This window comes from Carassius gibelio, chromosome A17, assembly GCF_023724105.1.
Source record: "Carassius gibelio isolate Cgi1373 ecotype wild population from Czech Republic chromosome A17, carGib1.2-hapl.c, whole genome shotgun sequence".
Lineage (NCBI taxonomy): Eukaryota > Metazoa > Chordata > Actinopteri > Cypriniformes > Cyprinidae > Carassius > Carassius gibelio.
Window position 1 is genome coordinate 26,902,880 of NC_068387.1, and position 23,499 is coordinate 26,926,378.

General features: G+C 35.5%; 1 protein-coding gene across 2 annotated transcripts in view; it reads right to left on the reverse strand.

Moving 5' to 3' along the window:
- LOC127933575 (formin-like) overlaps window positions 1–23,499 on the reverse strand; it is a 57,252-nt gene extending 33,753 nt beyond the window's left edge. The window contains exons 1-6 of one of the 2 annotated variants that reach the window (XM_052530639.1): window positions 23,467–23,499; window positions 20,922–22,314; window positions 12,769–12,941; window positions 1,950–2,067; window positions 1,800–1,861; window positions 1–576 (exon numbers count right to left, since the gene is read on the reverse strand). The exon at window positions 1–576 is cut by the window's left edge and continues 164 nt beyond it. In XM_052530639.1, coding sequence (XP_052386599.1) covers window positions 1–576; window positions 1,800–1,861; window positions 1,950–2,067; window positions 12,769–12,941; window positions 20,922–22,185 — 2,193 coding nt within the window. In that variant the 5' untranslated portion in view covers window positions 22,186–22,314; window positions 23,467–23,499. Of the gene's footprint in view, window positions 577–1,799; window positions 1,862–1,949; window positions 2,068–3,102; window positions 3,971–5,863; window positions 6,729–12,768; window positions 12,942–20,921; window positions 22,315–23,466 lie in introns of those variants that run through there. The other variant, XM_052530640.1, reaches the window with a different exon arrangement.

Sequence of the window (23,499 nt, forward strand, 5' to 3'; positions counted from 1 at the left end):
GGGCGGGGCTCCAGGAAGACCGGGAGGGGGCGGGACTCCAGGGAGGGGTGGAGGAGGGGGAGGAGCTCCTGAAAGTCCAGGAGGGGGTGGAGCTCCAGGGAGGGGTGGAGGAGGGGGCGGGGCTCCTGGGAGAGGCGGTGGAGGGGGCGGGGCATGTGAAAGTCCAGGTAAGGGTGGAGGAGGAGGAGGGGCGGAGCTACCAGGAAAAGGAGGTGGAGGGGCGGAGCTACCAGGTAGAGGAGGAGGGGCAGGAGGCGGTCCTGGACTCACTCCCAAACTCATGCTGATTGAGTCCAGGTCCAGTTTTTTGGGCGGGCTGGAGCCCAGCGCTGGTCTGGCCCCGTCGCTCTCAGGGGTCTTGATGAAGGTCTCGCGGTCCGTCTGGATGCACACGTTCCGGAAGCTTTTGGGTGGCTGGTCGTCTTCGGTGGAGACGCAGATGTCCTGCAGCTCGCCGCGCTCCTGTACAGTATTATACACCTGCTCCTTCTGCATCCTGCTGATGAGCGACTCCAGACGAGACACGACCTGCGCATGCTCGCCTCGAACCTGGAAGATCTGCAGCTCGAAATCTGCCTGGAGTCACACGCACACAAACAACAAATAGCTACCATTAGTATGCAATGGACAATAAAAACATTGCATAATACAGCAGGGTTATCATTGTTAATTCAAATTAAAATAAAATAAATAACTTTCGTTTTATTTTAGCTAGTGACCAAGGAAACATTTATCATTTTGGTTTAACTTAGTTTACTTTAAACAATAATTAATATAATAATGAAATATTAATAATAAATAATAAAATGTATACAAACCATACACATATTTAAAAAAATAACAAAAGCAACATCAAAATTACTGAAGTATTAACTAAAAAAAAGTAATAATAATTAATGTAGTATTTATAGACTTTTTTTTGAATGAACAAAAAGCACCCAACAACAATACTAAAACTTTAAATAATATTAAAATTAAACAAAAACAAACATATTGAACAAAAAAATATTGAATAAAAATGACACAAACAAGCCACAAAATTACTAAAACCTTCTGACAAAATTATATATATAAAAAAATCAGAACTAATGAAAACAACAAAATTAATTAAACTTTGACTACAATTAAAACAAAAACAGGAAATATAAAAAACAAACCATTCAAAATTTTTATACAAACTATAATAGATATTAATGATACTAAAATATCTACTCAATCTATTGTGTTAATTTAGTATTATAAAAATAGTGCTATATATTTTTTTTACTATGTTGAATGTATTTAAAAATATATATATTGTAACTTTTGTTAAGTTTTTTAAATATGTCTATGTAGTTTTGATAAAGTTGTATTCTAGTTTGAGTTGTTTTAATAAATTAGATTAAATATAAAAGATGAAAGTTTTCATTTTATTTATTTTTACACACACACACACACACACACACACATATATATATATATATATATATATATATATTTTTTTTTTTTTTTTATTATTATTTATATTTTTTTTTTCAGTTAAAGTTTTTTTTATGGTTTTAGCTGAAATAAAATAACTTTACATTTTTTTTTGATACATTTTTATTTCAGTTAAAGTTGATTTTATTTCAATTTTTTTGAGGTTATATTTATCTATAATAACCCTGGGATTCAGAATCAGCTCATAGTGCATCAGTAACATTGGTGTCAAAGGCTGTTTCTTTCTGCCTTGTTCCAGACTGAGATCTTGATCAGACCGTCTCTCAGGACATCTAGTGCTTTCTGTCAGTACTGCAGGATTGTTAGGAAGCAGCGCTCACATGCAGTTTCTCCAGCTCCTCTTTAAACTTTCTCTTCAGCTGCAGGAGAGCGGCCTGGTGCTCTGAAACACACACAACAACATTGAGAGAGAGAACACACACCCCTGCGACACGACATCACGACACCCAGCAGAGCAACACAAGACTCACCGGCTTCAGTGTAGCGCAGGCCCACCTTCTCCTCTCCGTCATCTTTGGGTGGAGGCCAGACGGCCTGCAGACGGCCAGGGGTTCGGTCCTCACCATCAGACGGAGACGTGACCTCAGACTGAGCACAGACAGAAGATCAAAAACTCACATTAAACTAAGTCAAACTGGAATTGAGAGAATCTCCAGCAAAACATTTGATCATCTGTGCTGATTTTCACCAAAATTCAATACAGTAAAATACTGTTTTATAAATAAAAATAGTTTCCTGGGAATCGAACCCACAACCTTGCACTGCTAAAGCAATGCCCTACCACTTGAGAAAAAATTTCCATGATTAAAAAATGAATATGGGTAATAAAATACTGTCACTGGTTGCTCGTGTTATTTCATGATGCACTAACTAATATTAACACACAAGACTTTTGATGTAAAAATGTACTGATAAATGTTGAAATAAACATTAATAATAACTAAATACTTTAACTATGGTACTAGAAAAGTTTTGTAATTTTTTATAGAATTTATTTCACTAATTATCTTAACAACAGCATGAAGTTAAAGTTTTCTGTGCATTAAATAAATTATCATGTTGATTGTGGATTAATAAATCACCTGTATGAGTGATACTCATTATAAAAATAATTAAATGAAAAATAAAAATGATAAAAAAAATTAGTAGCATTTCTATTTTTATAACGGCAAAATGCAAAATGTTCATTGCCTGTAAAAAAAATTATGAATTCATTTAATTTTTAACTTATTTATTGACAGTAACTTATTTCAGTTAAATTCACTGATGTGTAAAAAAAAGTTAAAACTATATATTTTTAGTATATTTCTATTTTTATTAACATTTGTTTGGACTCTTGAAATCAAATGAAACAGAAAAACATTAATAATAATGGCAAATAATAAATAAATAAATAATATTTATATTTTTTTCAGGGACAAAAAAAATAAATAAATTTGAAAACTTGAATAAATTCTCTGACGTGTGAAGTGGTGGACCCTTAAAATCAGATAAAAACAGAGAAATAGAAATAACTACTGCAAGTATGATGCTATGAATGACTCATACTCTGATTGTATTTGCCTGAATGAAGAGGGTTTAAATAAAGAAGGATCTTGTGGATGAATCATCTGTAACACATACTTCCTCCTCTGTAGGACTCTTGGAGTCAGCGACCAGAGCTTTACTCAGCTGTCTCTCAAAGATGGACCTCAGCAGATCTTTATCGTTCTTCTTCTTCCTCCGGACGGCGTCCAGGTCCAGCGCTGCCTCCACAGGATCCTTCTTCACGGGTTTCGAGCTGAATAATCTGGATTTTACAGCATCGAATGACGAATCTGCGCTGGGATCCGGAGAGTGGGATTTATCCTCGTTCTGTTGGACCTTCTGCAACAGACCGGTGATTTCAGACAGACTTCTGACTTGGGTTTTCTTTTTAGCTTGTTGGAGTTTGGCTTTGTTGACGTGTTGATTGAGGCTCAGCAGCGATCGATCCGAATCTCGCTGTTTGATTTCCGAAAGCGTGTCCCTCTCGTCTCCGAGCGCTCCTTTCTTCAGCACTCGTATCCCGCTGAACAGAGCCGGCAGCTGGTGTCTGTTGTCCTGTTTGGAGTCTTTTATCGGAGAAGAGAGATCTGGGGAGGGTAAAACAGAAGCTGGACTCTTTTGGGAATCGGTCGGAGATGTTGGATCTTCTCCGGAATTCTGTTCTTGGTTTGAGTCATCTGAAACCAAAGCAGCATCCTCAACATGATGTGACTCAGAATCAGGTTTGAGAGGAGGAACTAAACTTCTGTTCAGTAATTCTGAGGCTGAATCGACTTTATGAACGCTCCGAGATGCCACTTCTTTTCTGGAATCGTCGGAGAAACGAGAGAAATCCAGCGAGCGGTTGAGTTTCGCGTATGGACCTGTCCGGCTCAGAATCGAAACGTCTTTAAGCGATCTCTCCACGAGACTCTCGGCTTTGACAACGAACGGCTCGAGTCTGTCCGAAGATCCTTCATGATCCCTGTCAACGACAAGAAGATTTAAAGCTGCGTTTTAGACTCACAATTACCGAAAATCACACCGCAAAAAAAACATTCCTTGTTTTCCAGAACAATTATCTAAAGATTCTGAATCAAGATACTGCACTGGACAAGAGACAGTATTTGTTTATTTATTTTGAGGGAAAAAAGCATCCAAATACAGTGCATTTTTGCTTAAAACAAGAAAGAAAAAATGTCCACAGGGGTATGATAATCCTCAATAGTCTGCAAATAAGGATCTATAAATAATAAATAGTATGCAAACAAAAATTTATTAATAATACAGTATGTAACAGAATTAATCTTGTTTCCACTTTGATTTAACACTAATTATTGTGTGCAATTTTCCTTTTTCCTGAAAATGCATGTTAGCGTTAAAGTATTGCACTAAAACGTACAACTTCCACTGACTTCCACTTGTTTTATTAATATTTTTTCAGACATGCTGGTTACTTGCTAATCATGCTAGTAACATGTTAGCGACATGCTAGTAACTTGCTAATTATGCTTGAAACATGCTAGCGACATGCTATTAACTTGCTAATAATGCTAAAAACATTTTAGCTACGTGCTAGTAACTTGCTAATAATGCTAAAGCATTTTAGCGACGTGCTAGTAACTTGCTAATAATGCTACAAATATTTTAGCAACGTGCTATTAACTTGCAAATAATGCTAAAAACATTTTAGCGACGTGCTAGTAACTTGCCACATGTCACTTGTTAGTAAATTGGTAATCATGCTAGCTGCATGATAGTTACTTGCTAATCATGCAAGCATGTTAATCATTCTAGAAACATGTTAGCAAAACGTTAGTAACTAGGTAATCATGTTAGTATCATGCTAGTAACATGCTAATCATTCTAGAAACATACTATCGACATGCTAGTAACATGCTAATCATGCTAGAAACATGCTTGTCATTCACTAAAGATGCTAGAAACATGCTAGTTATTTGATAATCATGCTAGCAACATGCTAGTCACTTGCTTATCATGCAAACAACAGGGTAGTCACTTGCTAATAATGTTAACAACATGCTAGTTACTTATTAATCATCCTAGTAACATTGTTTTATGTTTTTTTCATTTTTCGTTATGCTATATTATCTTCAAATCTTTGATTCAATATATATTCTTTCAAAAAGCACAGGTTTGGGACTTCCTCCAGGAACTGATTGATCGTAGGCACAAACTGAGGTGAATGAGCTCATATCAATGAACCGTTTGATCAACCAGATCCAAAAAGAAGTATAAAACATGTGCTAACCAGAAGACACACAGAATACGGCATAACGAAAAATATACGACCAACTTTTAAAAAGCCATTTTGAACAAGGAAGACCACATTTTCAGCACAGCACAAGGGTTAAGTTTATGTTTATTAAGATATTTTTCTTGTTTTTAGCAAAAACACTTTTTTTTTTTTTTTTACTTTTTTTCAGGAAACACGAATTATCATCATTAGGGGTTTTTACACGACTGAAAACTTTTGAAAACATTAAACATTTTTACTACTATCGTCTTCATGTAGATTAAAAGTGGATAAGTGAAAACGGTGACGTCATGCCTGTGTTTGTTTCTTCACATGTTTCTTTACAAAGTGACATCGCCATCTACTGGCCTGACATCAGTAATACAGTTTTTGAGCTTTTTTTTTTTTTATCCGAACAGTTTCCATAACTTATTTTGCTATTTCTGTGCTGCTACTTCGATGCGATCTGTACTCTATAAAGCCCTATAGAAATAAAAGTTGTCATTTTGCTTCAAACTAATGTATCTTGATTTAAGAATCACATTTTTTTTTACTGGAAAACAAGGAAAAAAGTATTTTTTGCAGTGTGGTAGTTCCCCTTAGGCGACCTTGTCACCTGACCTTTCCTGAATGCTTGTCATGTCTTCCTCATCGTCGATGTACGTCTCCACCCTTGTCACCTGCACCACACACGGATCAGAGGACTCCAGATCCACATTTTCCTCCAAACCACCTCCAGATTTCAGGCTCAAAGGATCCACTGCTCCAATATGACCATTAGCATCTTCCTCAGGCAATGTTCGGAATGATGTCAACACAGCCGGCATCTGATCTGACTCGAGGAACCTCAAAGAGCTCCTAGTGTGGTCTGGATCCATAATCCTGTTTGCATTGAATCCTAAGAAGTATAATCCAATAGCTGCATAGTTGTTGTGGTTTTACTTCAACCTGCATGCACTCTAGTTTCACAGACTGGAGAAAACAAAAGGTTTTTGTGCATGAAAATCCCCGGGCTTCTCTCTCTCTCACACACACACACACACACACACACACTCCAGTTCTAATGAGCTGTGAGCCACTAAAACATTTGGAAAAACTTTCATTCCATGCAGTTCCAGTGTGATTCTCAAACGAGAGAAAGAAAACAGAGTCTGAAGTGCCTCAGTGTCGCTCTAGTCCAGTGAAAGGAAACTCACAGAACCAGTGGATACGACTTCCTATAAACATTTCCATAGTGTTTTTTTTCTGGAATGTGGCAGCACGGCATTTCCTGCTCCGGCGGAGTCTGTGAAGGCTTGAGTATCTCCTGGAGAACGTTCAGCGCTGTCTTTGGAGAGGAGGGGTCATGCAGGTCTGATTACCTTTCTCTCTAACCACTCCCCGGTCTCTGATCTGCTGTGAACCTGGCTGAGATTCACCTGCGAGTGTCCGGTTACACGAGCGCAGGAACTGGAAATGTGAGGCTGGGATTCAATCTCTCTCTCTCCCTGGAATCTCCTGCAGGGTCAGGTGAAGTGGGCGGAGCTACACTATAACAACAGTGGCTTAATCAGTCACTGGCCACGCCTCTCTGTTGCTATAGCGCTAACCTGCAGTGCTTGAATACAAAATCAGTGACCGTCTGCAAACTTCCTTGTAAAACCTCCAGTGGTGTGAGACTGATTATTATTTATTTATTATTTATTATTTATTTATATATGATTATTAGTTATTTATTTATGGGGGGGGGGGGGGTATAATGCATATGGAATACAATAAAAATATATAATAAAATATATATTTAAAATCTATAAAAAAATATATATATTTTAAATATATAAAAAATAAATATATGTAATTTTTTAAATAAAAATATAAAAATATATAAGTATTTTACATTTTTATGGAATATTAATAAAACATTATTTAATAATTAAAAATGCATAAAATTCAATAATATGCATAGAATGCATATAGAATACAATCAAAAATAAATAATATAAATAAATAAATAAATAAATAAATAATATAAATAAAAATATTATAAAATACATAGAATAAAAATATAAAAATCTATATGTATTTTATCTATTTGCATAATTGTATTATAACATTAACATAATACATAAAAATAATAAAAATTAACACAAAAATACCATCAGAATATAAGTATATATGTTTATATAATTTTTCTTTAACATTCAAACATATAATAAAATCTCATAAACGTGTCTTTATCAGGTCTGCTGGTGTTTCTCTGAACACATTCCGCTCCGGTCATCACGGTGATCTGGCAAAGATGCCACAAAAGTTCACGGTCTGTTTGTTTGTTCCAGGATGAAAGGAAATTCTTCCCAAAGAAAAGTGTCTGAATGAAACAACTGCAACATGTGGCAAAGATCGGTTCAGAGCTGAAACTAGTCCTTCTACCAAAACCAGAAAATGCAGCCATATGCAGATTTAGCAGCTGAATTAGTTCTGTGGGCCTCTTCTGAGCTCTTCTTATGTAAGAGAACCAGCGCTTAACTCATAAGAACAAGAAACAATGTAAATCTTGTTTACTGTACATCCAGTTCAGGTAGAAAAAGTGTCGTTTATTTAAAGTGCATTTTTATCATGGTTTCAGTTAGTGTAAAACCATATAACACTCCCAATAAAAATAAAATAAAAAATCCAATAGTGTTTTTCACTTAACACCAGAGTGTTAACGTGCAAAACATTAAACATAAAAATGAAGAAAAGGACATCACAACAAGCTGTCTTTATTTACAGTAAGCAGACTAGATTAAACACTTACAAACAAATATTTTTAGTTTTATCTTGAACTTATCTTCTAAGCGAATATTATGCTTTCATATTTTAATCATTTTTTATTCTTTGCTCTTATTGTTATTTATATTTTTCATGCATACTATTTTTATTATTTACGTCTGTTGTGATAAATATTTTTACATAAATCATTTTGAATATCCATTGTGTATATTATGTATATCTATATAAATAAACTTACCCAACCTATTATAACCATTTTATCTTTTTATGGTGAAATAATTAATAAATAAATAAATACATACTTTTTTTTTTTGCTTTAAAGGATTGTTTTTTGTCTTTGGGAAAAATAAAATGAATAGAGTCCGACTCAAGTCTATAAATAACACATCAGGGAAAGTTCCTGTCTATTGTTAATGCTACTGAGAACAACAATGATAAACTACTGGAGTAAAAGCAGTTAGTTTAACCTGTAAGACCAGATAACAGAACATAACAGGAGCGTCACGGGTGTGTCAGTATGCTGAAACTTCACTGAAACTAACTGATGTGAAATACACACACACACACACACACATACACACACACACCCACGTAAACCCAGCTAACAGGGAATGTTCTCAGAATAGTATTAATTCCGTTAACGGAAAGTAAATTAAATTAAATTTAAATTTTATTAGTTTAACTATTATACAACATGATGAAAATGTAATGAAAAATGCTTAAAAGACTTAAATGCTAAAACTTTCGACTAAAACTTAACAAAAACAGTAAAAGTTTGACTAAATATGATAATAATAGCTAAAAAGTACATTTGACCCCAGGACTAATACTAATTTAAAACTGTCTTGACCAAATCAAGACTACTCAGAGGGTTCTTCTAAAGTTATGAACAAATGTTCCTCTAGTAATGTCATTAGTATGTTGATTAAAAAGTTATTTGGTCTTTAATAATGTTCTCAAATTCACCAATCAAGGAACGTTTTTCCTGAAACATTTTAGTTGGATGTTTCAAAAAGTTCTGAGGGTAACGTTAAAAAGTAACGTAATATTTGCATAGTTACAAAGCAGAACGTTCACAAAACCAAAAAACAATGAAGGTTCAGAGAACTTGTAGAAAGTACAGTTTTATAATGTAATGGGAACATCAGAAAAAACGTGAGTGGAACATATTTTAGTCTATATGAACTATATTAGCACATTTTCTCAGAGCAGTTTTTAAAGTTATTTACATGTTGTGCTGCTGAATCAGTCAGATGTGACCGCTGAAAAACAAATGAGTCTCTAGCGTCTCACTGAGCTGAGAAATCTGGATTTGCTGACGTGCACATTAGCCTCTTATACATTCCTGTGTATCTTAATATTTAAGACTACGGTATACTTTCATGGACATTACCATTGTACCAACTCACAAACTCCCTGCAATTCCCTCACAAACCACCGGGGTTCAAGAACCCCACTTTGGGAAACTCTGCTCAATGTAATCGTGTATGTGACGAATAAAGTTCTTGAATCTTGAATCTTGGACCTGAAAGACTTCTTAAACAAAGCCTGTGTGTGTGTGTGTGTGTGTGTGTGTGTGTGTGTGTGTGTGTGAGAGAGAGAGAGGTTTAGTCCACAAGTCCAGAGGAACTAAGTGTTCATGAACACTGAAGCAAACTGTTATATCTGTCAAGTTATTCGGTATGTGTTTGTGCTTGTCATCATTTAAAAGATAAACATTCTCAGAATGTCCACAGATCAGCAACAAAACCTGACAAAAACAAAATAAGAACAACAGATGTTCTACAAAAAAACAATCATTCTTAAAGGATCTCAGTTATAAGTCACTTGGATGTTTTGAACTGGATATGTGTGTGAGAAGTTCAGGGAAAATTCAGAATTATAAGATATAAACTATAATTATGAGACATGAAGCCAGAATTCAGGAAAAGAGTCTGAATTGTTAGATATAAACTACAATTATGAGACATAAAGCCAAAATTCAAAGAAAAAGTCAGAATTATGAGATATAAACTACAATTATGAGACATGAAGCCAGAATTCAGGAAAATATTCAGAATTATGAGATATAAACTACAATAATGGGACATGAAGCCAGAATTCAGAAAAGAGTAAGAATTATGAGATATAAACTACAATTATGAGACATGTAGCCAGAATTCAAAGAAAAAGTCAGAATTATGAGATATAAACTACAATTATGAGACATAAAGCCAAAATTCAAAGAAAAAGTTCAGAATTATGAGATATAAACTACAATTATGAGACAAAAAGCCAGAATTCAGAAAAGAGTAAGAATTATGAGATATAAACTACAATTATGAGACATGTAGCCAGAATTCAAAGAAAAAGTCAGAATTATGAGATATAAACTACAATTATGAGACATAAAGCCAAAAATTCAAAGAAAAAGTCAGAATAAACTACAATTATGAGACAAAAAGCCAGAATTCAGAAAAGAGTAAGAATTATGAGATATAAACTACAATTATGAGACATGAAGCCAGAATTCAGGAAAAGAGTCTGAATTATTAGATATAAACTACAATTATGAGACATAAAGCCAAAATTCAAAGTAAAAGTCAGAATTATGAGATATAAACTACAATTATGAGACATGAAGCCAGAATTCAGGAAAATATTCAGAATTATGAGATATAAACTACAATTATGGGACATGAAGCCAGAATTCAGAAAAGAGTAAGAATTATGAGATATAAACTACAATTATGAGACATGTAGCCAGAATTCAATGAAAAAGTCAGAATTATGAGATATAAACTACAATTATGAGACATAAAGCCAAAATTCAAAGAAAAAGTTCAGAATTATGAGATATAAACTACAATTATGAGACATAAAGCCAGAATTCAAAGAAAAAGTCAGAATTATGAGATATAAACTACAATTATGAGACATAAAGCCAAAATTCAAAGAAAAAGTTCAGAAATATGAGATATAAACTACAATTATGAGACAAAAAGCCAGAATTCAGAAAAGAGTAAGAATTATGAGATATAAACTACAATTATGAGACATGTAGCCAGAATTCAAAGAAAAAGTCAGAATTATGAGATATAAACTACAATTATGAGACATAAAGCCAAAATTCAAAGAAAAAGTCAGAATAAACTACAATTATGAGACAAAAAGCCAGAATTCAGAAAAGAGTAAGAATTATTAGATATAAACTACAATTATGAGACATGTAGCCAGAATTTAGAAAAAGAGTCAGAATTATGAGACATAAACTACAATTATGAGACAAAAAGCCAGAATTCAGAAAAGAGTAAGAATTATGATATATAAACTACAATTATGAGACAAAAAGCCAGAATTCAGAAAAGTGTAAGAATTATGAGATATAAACTACAATTATGAGACATGTAGCCAGAATTCAGAAAAAGAGTCAGAATTATGAGTTATAAACTACAATTATGAGACATGAAGCCAGAATTCAGAAAAGAGTAAGAATTATGAGATATAAACTACAATTATGAGACAAAAAGCCAGAATTCAGAGAAAAGTCAGAATTATGAGACATAAACTACAATTATGAGACATGAAGCCAGAATTCAGAAAAGAGTAAGAATTATGAGATATAAACTACAATTATGAGACAAAAAGCCAGAATTCAGAGAAAAGTCAGAATTATGAGATATAAACTACAATTATGAGACAAAAAGCAAGAATTCAGAAAAGAGTAAGAATTATGAGATATAAACTACAATTATGAGACAAAAAGCCAGAATTCAGAAAAGAGGAAGAATTATGAGATATAAACTACAATTATGAGACATGTAGCCAGAATTCAGAAAAAGAGTCAGAATTATGAGACATAAACTACAATTATGAGACATGAAGCCAGAATTCAGAAAAAGAGTCAGAATTATGAGACATAAACTACAATTATGAGACATGAAGCCAGAATTCAGAAAAGAGTAAGAATTATGAGATATAAACTACAATTATGAGACAAAAAGCCAGAATTCAGAAAAGAGTAAGAATTATGAGATATAAACTACAATTATGAGACAAAAAGCCAGAATCCAGAAAAGAGTAAGAATTATGAGATATAAACTACAATTATGAGACAAAAAGCCAGAATTCAGAAAAGAGTAAGAATTATGAGATATAAACTACAATTATGAGACATGTAGCCAGAATTCAGAAAAAGAGTCAGAATTATGAGACATAAACTACAATTATGAGACATGAAGCCAGAATTCAGAAAAGAGTAAGAATTATGAGATATAAACTACAATTATGAGACAAAAAGCCAGAATTCAGAAAAGAGTAAGAATTATGAGATATAAACTACAATTATGAGACATGTAGCCAGAATTCAGAAAAAGAGTCAGAATTATGAGACATAAACTACAATTATGAGACATGTAGCCAGAATTCAGAAAAAAGTCAAAATTATGAGACATAAACTACAATTATGAGACATAAAGCCAGAATTCAGAAAAAAGTCAAAATTATGAGACATAAACTACAATTATGAGACATAAAGCCAGAATTCAGAAAAAAGTCAAAATTATGAGACATAAACTACAATTATGAGACATGAAGCCAGAATTCAGAAAAAAGTCAGAATTATGAGATATAAATTATAATTGTGAGAAATAAAGCCAGAATTCAAAGAAAAATTCAGAATTGTGAGATTGCAATTACCTTTTCTATTTTTATTTTTTTAAACCCTTAAGCTTCTAACTGAATAATCATCAAGAATAAACACTATTATATGTTCATCACAGAGCTGACTGACTCACTGTTATTCCGAGTTTGGGATTATACGGAGTGTCTCCGATGATGTCATCCTCTGGTGGTGTGATTCTCAGGAAGTCCAGGTGATCCGGTCTGCTGAGACGACGCAATGCCTCCTGGGTAACAGATTCATCCGCATCCAGCATCCAGATGTCCTCCGTCCGCAACAGAGAGTTTTCTGCAGGAAAAATGATTAAACATTAACGTTAGGAATTCTTGAATGAAGTCACTGCTTTAATGATAACAGCAATAATTAGAGCAAAATAGTGATTGTGTGCCAGGACGTCTAAAATATATGTGTCTTACAAATTACATGACAAGAAATGAAGTTAGTAACATAATCTATTAAGTTACACATTTTAGGTAATATAATCAGACTACTTTTAGATTACTGTTGACCGAACTTATATAGACTGCTTTTCAAATTAATTTAAATAGGATAATCTTGTACCATATTGATATAAAAATACAAAGAGTAAGAAAAAATATTCTATTTCCAAAATATATTGCATTCCATCAACAACATGAAGTGCATTAAACATTATATTAAGTCACATTTTCCCACACTGGGTGTGTGTGAGTTTTATAAAAAAAAGCTCCTGCTATTATCTGTCAGAACTACTGATGGGCCACAGCACAGAAAAGAGTTGGAGAAATTATGAGGGAAGTAGTATCTAAATTCACACAAATTTCCTGTGTGTGTGGCATTAAAAGCACTACAAATCATGTGAATGAAGGCTGCGGTGATTAATCACATCTCATTATGATAATGCATCTGCAGCTGGACTTCCAAACGCTGACTAAACACCTGGTTCTGTTCCAAATGCACAGTCAGATTGATTGCATCTCTCTTAGGCTCAAGCTCATGAAATTAAGATGCTCAAACAGATCGACTCCAGCTGCACTTCTGCTGCAATACCATAGTAAAATCACAGTGAACCAGAAGCACTGTTTTCATCTGTGTGAATCAAGCACACAACTAATGAACTCATCAAAAATCAGAAATGAAACAGCGCCACCATGTGAACACAACACAACTTCTCAGTAATTATAATGATCAACTATTTAGATCCATGTAAAGCAGATCTCAGTCTATTACTGTAAACCCACAGGGAATCAAATGCTTATAACCAATCTTATTTTACTATCAGTGTCATATTATTATATGTTTACACCATTATATTTCATTAATATTTTGAATGTGCTTTTATTTTTATTTTTTATTTCCATTATAACTTTAGTTTTTGTCATTTTTATTAGTTATTTATTTATTAATATTTATTAGTGTCTATATGGGTTTCATTACTTTTTATTTAGTTATTTTATTTTTTTAATTTTAGTCATTTTAATACATATTAGTTAACTATAATAACTGATTCCTATGAGACAGAGTTGCTCTTCCTCCAGGGGGCGCCGCTGGCTATTGAGACGCATACAGATATCAGTCTGAATGTGCTGTTTGAGACTTTTGTACAGTATACAGCAGTTTAACTAAACTTAATGTAAATGTTTTAATCAGTTCGATCAAAAGATTTGCATCTGACGTACTAATGCAGTCTCTGTAGTCCAGACCGGGGCAAGTTGTCACACTTTTAAAACAGCTTCTCTATGTCTGTTCGTGTGACGGAGGGGAAGGGAGATCAGAGTAGAGTGTGTTAATAGAGCAGCTGTCAGATAGACAGTATGTGTGTGTGTGTGTGTGTGTGTGTGTGTGTGTGTGTGTGTGTGTGTGTGTGTGTGTGTGTGTGTGTGTGTGTGTGTGTGTGTGTGTTTAAAGCCTCAGGCTGATTCACTGTGAATGAACGGAGTGGTTCAATACGTCTGTTCTGATGCTGCCCTGATAATATGAGCTTGTAATAGAGATTATATTACTAGAGCTCTCCTGTTTTTGTGCCAAGCTGATTTTGAATTCAAAACGTATGATTTAAAATAATTAAGTGACCGCTGTAGAAGTTTACCCAACGATGATGACTAATATACTAACAGTCAATCATAATTCATCATTATAATTATTGTTATAGTGTAAATGGTCTCGTCCTGAGCTCGTCTCCTCTGTGAGACTGTAAATCCGGTCGAATGAGATGATATAGAAGCTGAATCTAAAGACCTAAAAACAATGCACTTCATTTTAGTAACTTCACCTCGGGATATTTCTCATGAACTACCGCAAAACAAATAAAAATCATGCAACTCAATAGTTCGAGTACGGAGCTAAAAATGAATTTGATTGGATAGTATTGAGATCTCGAGGAGATGTGTGTGAGATTACTGGGGTTTTTTTTGTGAAAAGTGTGTTCATCCCATAGGTGTAATGGTTTTTATTCTGTAGAAACTGTATATTCTATGTCCCTTCACCAACCCTACACCTAACCCTAACCCTCACAGGAAACTTTGTGCATTTTTACTTTCTCAAAAAAACTCATTCTGTATGATTTATAAGTGTTTTGAAAAATGGGGACATGGGTTATGTCCTCATAAGTCACCCTCTCCTTGTAATACCTGTGTAATACCCATGACATTATACAGAGTTGTGTCCTGATATGACACACACACACACACACACACGTCAGGAGTGCTGTGTTTGCTGCCGAATGCCAGACATGCAAAGCACGCAAGAAGCGCAGAGGATCTTCAGTGTCTCTGTGTGTGTTGTTTGTGTGTGTGTGTGTGTGTGTGTGTGTGTGTGATCAGTCTCACATGACCTCTGGACTGATTGCTTGATTTCATTACAGTGATGCTGAGCTGCTAGAACCAGTGCAAACCCAGCAACAGAGATCGCTCTCATAACGCTTTCTTAAACATTAGAACAAAACGTTCTTAAAGCAGTAGTCCACTTCCAGAATAAAAATCTCCTGATAGTTTACTCACTCACCCAAGATATCATCCAAGATGTTCATGTCTTTCTTTCTTTCCTCATTCACAAAGAAATGAAGGATTTTGTGTGAAAATCTAATTAGTAGAATGTTGTAAGAAATATTTTAAATAAAGTTCTAAAGAAGAATACAAATTCTACAAGAAGAATACATTTGAACATTCTCAGAATACAAACACTTTACTTGTGTTTTAGTCACAGTATTATTGTAAATGATGAAGTCCATGCAGTGTTAATTTCGTTGACTAAATATTTTCGTCATTATTTTCGTCACGAATATATTTTTGCGGACGAAAACGAAACGAAAACTAAAAAAGAAGGCACTGATGGAGACTAAAACTATGACTAAATTGATTGACATTATCGTCAACGAATAAAGGACGAGACGAAAATAGACTGTGACGAAAATCAAATCAGCAGACGGGAGAGATGCGAGGAATGAGAAAAAGAACCGGCAAAACAGAACAGACTGCTTGAGAGAAGAGAACCAATCAGAGCCTGACTTATTGAGACATGAAGCGAAGGTTTTCAGTTTTTAAATGAGCTCCCGGGAAGTCGGCATTCGAAGAGGTGATGTCTAAAAGAGCGACAAAATGTCCACAGCTCACTTCACGTTTGACGACAAACAAAACAAAACAAACTGTAAAGCATGCGCAGCGCTCATTCGTGGCAAGAACACAACCAATTTGAAAAGACACTTACAGACGAGCCACCTGGACATTTTCTCAAATGTAATTTCACTACGATGTTCTTTTGTTTATTGAGCTAAGCAAAATTGGAAGACTGCAGTGCGTAGATGTTGTAGCATTAAATATTACGAACTGAAAAGTACTGTAAAATAGCCCCTTCTTCAAATTAGATGAGAGCACAATACTAATACGTAATATTATGATAAATACATTTGATTAATACTAATGTTTAATATATTTTATAATGTTCTACTTGTTGACAATATCACAAATATTTCTATATTAGTCAAGTGAAACGTGAATGTTCACATCCTATCATTATACATACTAATCTAGAAATATTGTAGTATTTAAAACATACAATATTGCTAGACAAATGAATACCTTATAAAATCTTGTTACTTTTTTTATCCACCCAACTTATTAAATATTTTCTTTAAATGTATGCACTTATTGTTCAGCTCAGCTGTAAGCTTTAAGGTCCTGGACCTAACTTTATTTTTCTTTTATTGATGGTCAATTGGCAGCTAGTTATTGTTTACATTATCATGACAGTGTTTGTTGCTGCATAAAAGCTTTTGAATCGAAATAAAGACACAGTTGTGTTGAAATAAAGTTGAATTTGTGTTTTATATTTTTTGGTTAAGTTTGTTTCCTATACCAGCTGTAAAAAATTGTCTAGTAAATCTGTTATTGATTTTATTCTTATTTTAGTCGACTAAAATACCAAGCAATTTTAGTCGACTAAAATACCAAGCAATTTTAGTCGACTAAAATACCAAGCAATTTTAGTCGACTAAAATAAGACTAAAATTAAAACAAATCAGATGACTAAAACTTGACTAAAACTAAAAAGAATTATAGTCAAAAGACTAAGACTAAAACTAAATTAAAATTTCATGTCAAAATTAACACTGAGTCCATGAAGGATAATTCATAAAGCACTGAGTCACAATGATCAGGACTGATTCTTTACACGCTGGGGGTATTTATAGAGGTTTTATTGATTGATTAAATGAAATCTAGTGTAATGGAGTATAGAGTAGGGTTCAGCAACAACTCCTGCGAGTGTTCTTGAGTTCATCACAACGATCACATCTCACATGATCTCACTGAACAATGGAGAACGTCTTCATAGAGCAGAATGAATGACATCACACCTCCACTTTAATAAGAAAATATATCTATCACAATTAACACTGGTTTTGTTGGTGCGATTTAAAATAGCACTAAATATATATATATATTTTGAGTTAAAAGACATTTGGGAACCACCCAGGAAACCCTAGTAAATGCATAGCACCTTAGCAACTACACTGCAACATCTTGGAAACCACCCAATCACCCTAGCGACTGCATAGCAACAGAATACTAAAAACCACCTTGGTGACCACATAGCATCAACCTGGCAACCACGCAAACAACTGCATAGCAACATGCTCAAAATCACTCAGAAGGCCTTAGCAACACCCAGGAAACCACTCAATCACCCTAGCAACTGCACTGCAGCACTACAAACATGCAAACACTGCAGCAACAGTGTGCTGTAAATAATTCAGAACACTTTAGCAACCATATGGAAACTACCTAATTGCCCTAGCAACTTTACACATCAGCAATCAAACAGCAACGCATGGGCAAATATTCAGTCACCCTAACAACTTGTATGCTAAACTACGAAATCAAGACAACCGCACCCTAGCAACCACTAAAACACCCTAGCAACCACACAGAAGCATGCTAAAAACCTCTCAGTATGCCTTAAAAACCACAAAGCAACATCCTGGAAATCACTCACACAATTACACGCCCTAGAAACTGAGTAGAAGTATGATAAAAACACTCAGAATACCTAGCAACACCCTGGCAACCTCCCAAACACACTAATAAGCACATAACAGCATGCTAAAAACACTTTGAATACTTTGGCAACCACATAGCACAAACACCTTAGCAACCGCACAGCAGCATGGTACAAACTACTCGAGTCACCTAAGCAACCACACAGCAACACCCTAGCAACTGCACAGCACTGTACAAACTACTCCAGACACCTTAACAACAACATAGCAACACCCCAGCAACCGCACAGCGCTGTACAAACTATTACGGACACCTTAGCAACAACATAGCAACACCCAAGCAACCGCACAGCAGCATGGTAAAAACTACTCCCTTGGCAAACCCCCATAGCAACACCCTTGCAACCGCACAGCACTGTACAAACTACTCCGGACACCTTAGCAACCTCATAGCAACACCCTAGCAACCGCACAGCAGCATGGTACAAACTACTCCAGTCACCTTGGCAACCACATAGTAACACCCTAGCAATCGCACAGCACTGTACAAACTACTCCGGACACCTTAGCAACTACATAGCAACACCCTAGCAACTGCACAGCAGCATGGTACAAACTACTCCGGACACCTTAGCAACCTCATAGCAACACCCTAGCAACCACACAGCACTGTACAAACTACTCCGGACACCTTAGCAACTACATAGCAACACCCTAGCAACCGCACAGCAGCATGGTACAAACTACTTCCGGACACCTTAGCAACCTCATAGCAACACCCTAGCAACCGCACAGCACTGTACAAACTACTCCGTACACCTTAGCAACTACATAGCAACACCCTAGCAACCACACAGCACTGTACAAACTACTCCGGACACCTTAGCAACCTCATAGCAACACCCTAGCAACCGCACTGAACTGTACAAACTACACCGAACACCTTAGCAACCACATAGCAACAGAACAGCACAGTAAGCAAGCAGCAGTCACATTTTCTTTTGAAATTATAATAATATAATAATTTATGTTATTATTATTATGTAGTCATTATTATTATTTAGAAATATAAACTATATCTCATTCTACTTGACTGACCTCTTATAAGCAGACGAGACACTGTATTTGTGACTCTGGAGCAGATTCTAGAGCAGACTTCACTGCTTCTACTCTTCCTCAAGCAGACGTGTCTAATATGCGATGATCAAATCATACTATCTGCTGAATTTAGCCTTGAATTAGAGGAACATCACAGAAAGGGCAGACGCTTGACGGGAATTTCTTTTCTCGTCAGTGCAGCCGTGAGATGCAGCTTACACGCTTCTGAAGTCCTGCTCCAGCAACAGAGCGCTTTAATCCTTCTAATGTTCAGGACTTCTGAAGCGCCCCAAACCAACAGATGAAGGTGCAGAGCAAATTATGTTCATGAGAGCGGCACCAGTGCTTGAACCCGAGAGTCGAAACACAAGGCTTTGATCTTACAGAGATCAGGACTGGATTCTTATCTCGGACTCTCACACACACACACACACACACACAGAGAGAGAGAGAGAGAGAGAGAGAGAGAGAGAGAGAATGTAATAATGGCTCTTTGGGAAAGAGGGCTGGGAGGCTGAAATTCTTGTCTTGAGTCACATGACAATCCTAAGAAATCAATATAAACCTGAACAACTGAGATTACTAGTTTGATTTCTCAAGCACATTTCCCAAATAAATGATTTGGTATAAAAACATTGTGGGAACGTTGTTTTGAAATGTTTGTAAAACATTGAAATGTCTCGTTTTCTTGTTGTGATTATGACGCGATCGAACGGTTGCAAAAACATTTCTCACAAAGTTCTACTAACTTTATTTTTACCCAAAATATGTTTTTTTAATTTATGTTTAAATGTCTAGTTTTCTTGTCATGATTAGAATGTTATTTAACTTTGATTAGAAATTTCTTAAACATTTTATTCATTTTAGTTTTTACTCAAAATATAATGTTATTTGAACATTCATAATAAATATTCTAAAAGCGTTAAAATGTTCTTGTTCTTATAAGAACGTTATTTAAAAGCAAATGAAATTCTTCTAAAAAGTTCTACTAAAACATTTTTACACAAAATATAATATTATTGAACATTTAATTTTAATACTCTAAGAACATTAAAAATACCCAGTTTTCTTGTCGCGATTAGAATGTTATTTAAAGGTTACAAAAACGTTTCTTAAACATTCTACTAAATTTTATTTTTTCCCAAAAATATATAACTTTATTAGAATTTTTAGTTTTTATACTTTATATAAACATTAAAATGATTATATTGTTATTTAAAGGTTACAAAAGCTTTTCTTACAACATTTTATTAATTTATTTTCACCCAAAATATAACGTTATTTGAACATTTATTTTTTATAACATCAAAATGCACATTTATCTTGCTGTGACTAAAACATTTCTTTTATATAAACCCAACATATGTCATTTGAACGTTTATTTGTACATGTTTATTTTTATTTGTCGCGATACAAACAACGTTATTTAATAGTGACTAAAACGTTTCCTATATGTTTAATCAAAATATAACATTATTTTTTTGCTATTTAAATGTTACAAAAATGTTTCTTACAACGTTCAAGTGCAAATTACATCATAAAGACGTTCCGAAATTGTTTTTCGTAGGACAACGTATATAAAATCTTAATAAAGTAATTACATTAATGATGTTTTGTCCTTACATTTACATAACATCGGTGAAGTTTGCGAGAACATTTCTGTTAGCTGGGTTTCTTCTTTGGGATCCGTTTCCTACCTGAGGTCGATGTACTGGCTCCATTCACGTTGAAATGATTGCTGAGGTTCAGGTCAAGACGTGTGACCGTCCGACGGTTCCCGTTTTTGTCGATGACCTCTGTGGCGACTTTGGGCTCGTCTCTCGAGGAGCGTTTATTTCCATCATCCTCAGGAAGCAACACAATCCGGTGGTTCATTTGGGGACTCGAAAGTTGAGAAGACAGAGGCGACAGGACAGGAGACATGCTTTGGAGACTGTTGGTTGGAGGATAAGACACGTTGAAGATCCCAGAGAGAGAGATGGATGTAGGGCTCTTGCTCCAGGGATGAAGCGTAGAGCTTCTAGAGTTGGCGTCAACGTAAGGCGAGAAGTTTGATTTGGTGTTCACCTGAGTAAAGAGCTTGATCTCTTCTTGTCCAACTTCCAAACTGGAATTGGATCCAGATTCCTGGTTGTCCTTGTTGTCGTCCCTTTGGTTGACTTCCAATCCTCCAATGGTTGATTGACCTTGTTGGTTCCCAATGGGCATTGGCTCCTGTAGCACACATCCAGGTTGGTTTCCCAGTGGTTCCTCGCACTCCGAAGTGAGTTGGTTATCAATCTCCGAAAGATCCATCTCGGACTCAAAAGAACGAGGCTCTTCCATAAAATCCCATCCGTCGTGAGCGATCTGGAAGTGTTCCTCCATTGGAAGAAGAGGCTCGCTTGAGACGCTGACATAAGACTCTGACCCCGAAGTATCCCGGCCCCGAAAAGAGATTGGCGTTCCGGGTGCTTTCGGGGAAAACTCAGACGCTCCACTTTGCACCTTCTTCTTCATCCTACTCTGCAAGAACTCTTCAGCGCTGTCCATCTTCTTAGAACCCAGCTTCTTCAGCTTACGAACTCTAGAAGCTGCTCTCTTATGCTCCGGGGGCAGAGATGTAGGGAAGTTACTGCTGCTAACATCATGTCCCAGACGTTCCCCGTGTCCTTCCGGGAGCTTCCCGTCCTGGTTGCCCATCTTAATCCTGTCTGCACAATCACTGCATAAAGACAAGAGGTGCGTGAGCAGCTGATGGTGTTCTGTGGTCAGCCAGTGGAGCTGTGCGACCGCTGCTTTTGTGGCCTCGCAGGAATACTGGCCTCTTTGTTTAGCGTCTTCATCCTGAGGCCGGACTTCACGAGGGGTTTGGTCAGCTCGTGGGAAACCTCGGGACTTCCTGGTTGGGAAGTAGAGACTGATGAAGCACAGCTCCTGGATGGGTTTGTACAGACGCAGCACGGTGTGCGTGCCTTCCATTACGGAGCCGTTTTTAATTAATCACACTCCTGAATTAAGTTGGTAGTTGTCTCGTGGTCTCGTCTCGAGTCGGGGACGTCCCGGGGTGGACAGACACAGCGGGAGCTCATCATTGGGGCGATTTAAGGCCTGTATAAATGCAACATAAAAATGTATATGTAAATAATAAAAACAGGCTTTAAAGTAATAAATTTGATTTGTGCAAACAATCAAAAAATGCAATGCATACACTGTAAAAATATCTATATATTTTTCAAAAGTTGTAAATATTGATTATTGGTATACATTTCACAAGCAAAAAACTATTTTAGTCTTTCTATTTCTTGTTTAATTATATGTCTTATTTGCTGATTCAATTTGAGTAAATTTATTTCTACACATATTGCTTTTCAGAGAAGATTAAAAGTAACTTTTAAAAGTAACCTTTGAACAATCATGAGCAAGTATTATTTTCATATTATAATCAACATGTTTTAAAGGGACATTCACTGCAGTTTCTGTATGAGCTCGGTTCATTTAAAAGTGTGTGTGTATGTGTGTGTGTGTGTGTGTGTGTGTGTGTGTGTGTGTGTGTGTGTGTGTGTGTGTGTGTGTGTGTGTGTGTGTGTGTGTATGTGTGTGTGAGGTTATGAGGTCCATGATGAAGGGTGCTCTACTCACTCAACTGCTTATTTAAATAATTATGCATACAGTTCAAAGGCTTAAGCAGAATAAAACATATTGAATGGCATTATCAATAGACCCACTGTTAGTCGTGCATTCATGAATATTTTGGCCAAAACACATCAACAGTTTATTTTCTGGCCTGTAAAAATGTCTGGCAAAGATTTGCAAACCCCCAGCAGTGATTAAACCAAAACAAATAAGTATCTTATCCTGGTGCTATATATATATATACATTATATATACCTTATATATAAGGTGCATTGCACAGTGGCAGTGAATAATCTGCAGTATACTGAGCATCATTTATTATGCAGAAAGTTATTTTTGCACTGCTGCATCATTGATGCTTTAAACATTCACTGCATTTCTTACACTTTGCATTCAACAATACACATTTAATGTTGCTAAAATATGATTATGACCAATGCATTTGCATGATCTTTATATATCTATAATAAAACACAACATTACTTCTGTTCTGCGTCTTTTCTGCTGCTATTCGTCCAGCAAATAACACGCACGAGCTCTTCCGCACTAACACATAATTTCAGCTCAGGTTAACGTGTTTGATTTCAATAATCGTGTGTTATATGAAGTTAATCGTGCTAAACTCACCCATCTGAGCTGCATTACGGATCCGTCTCTCTC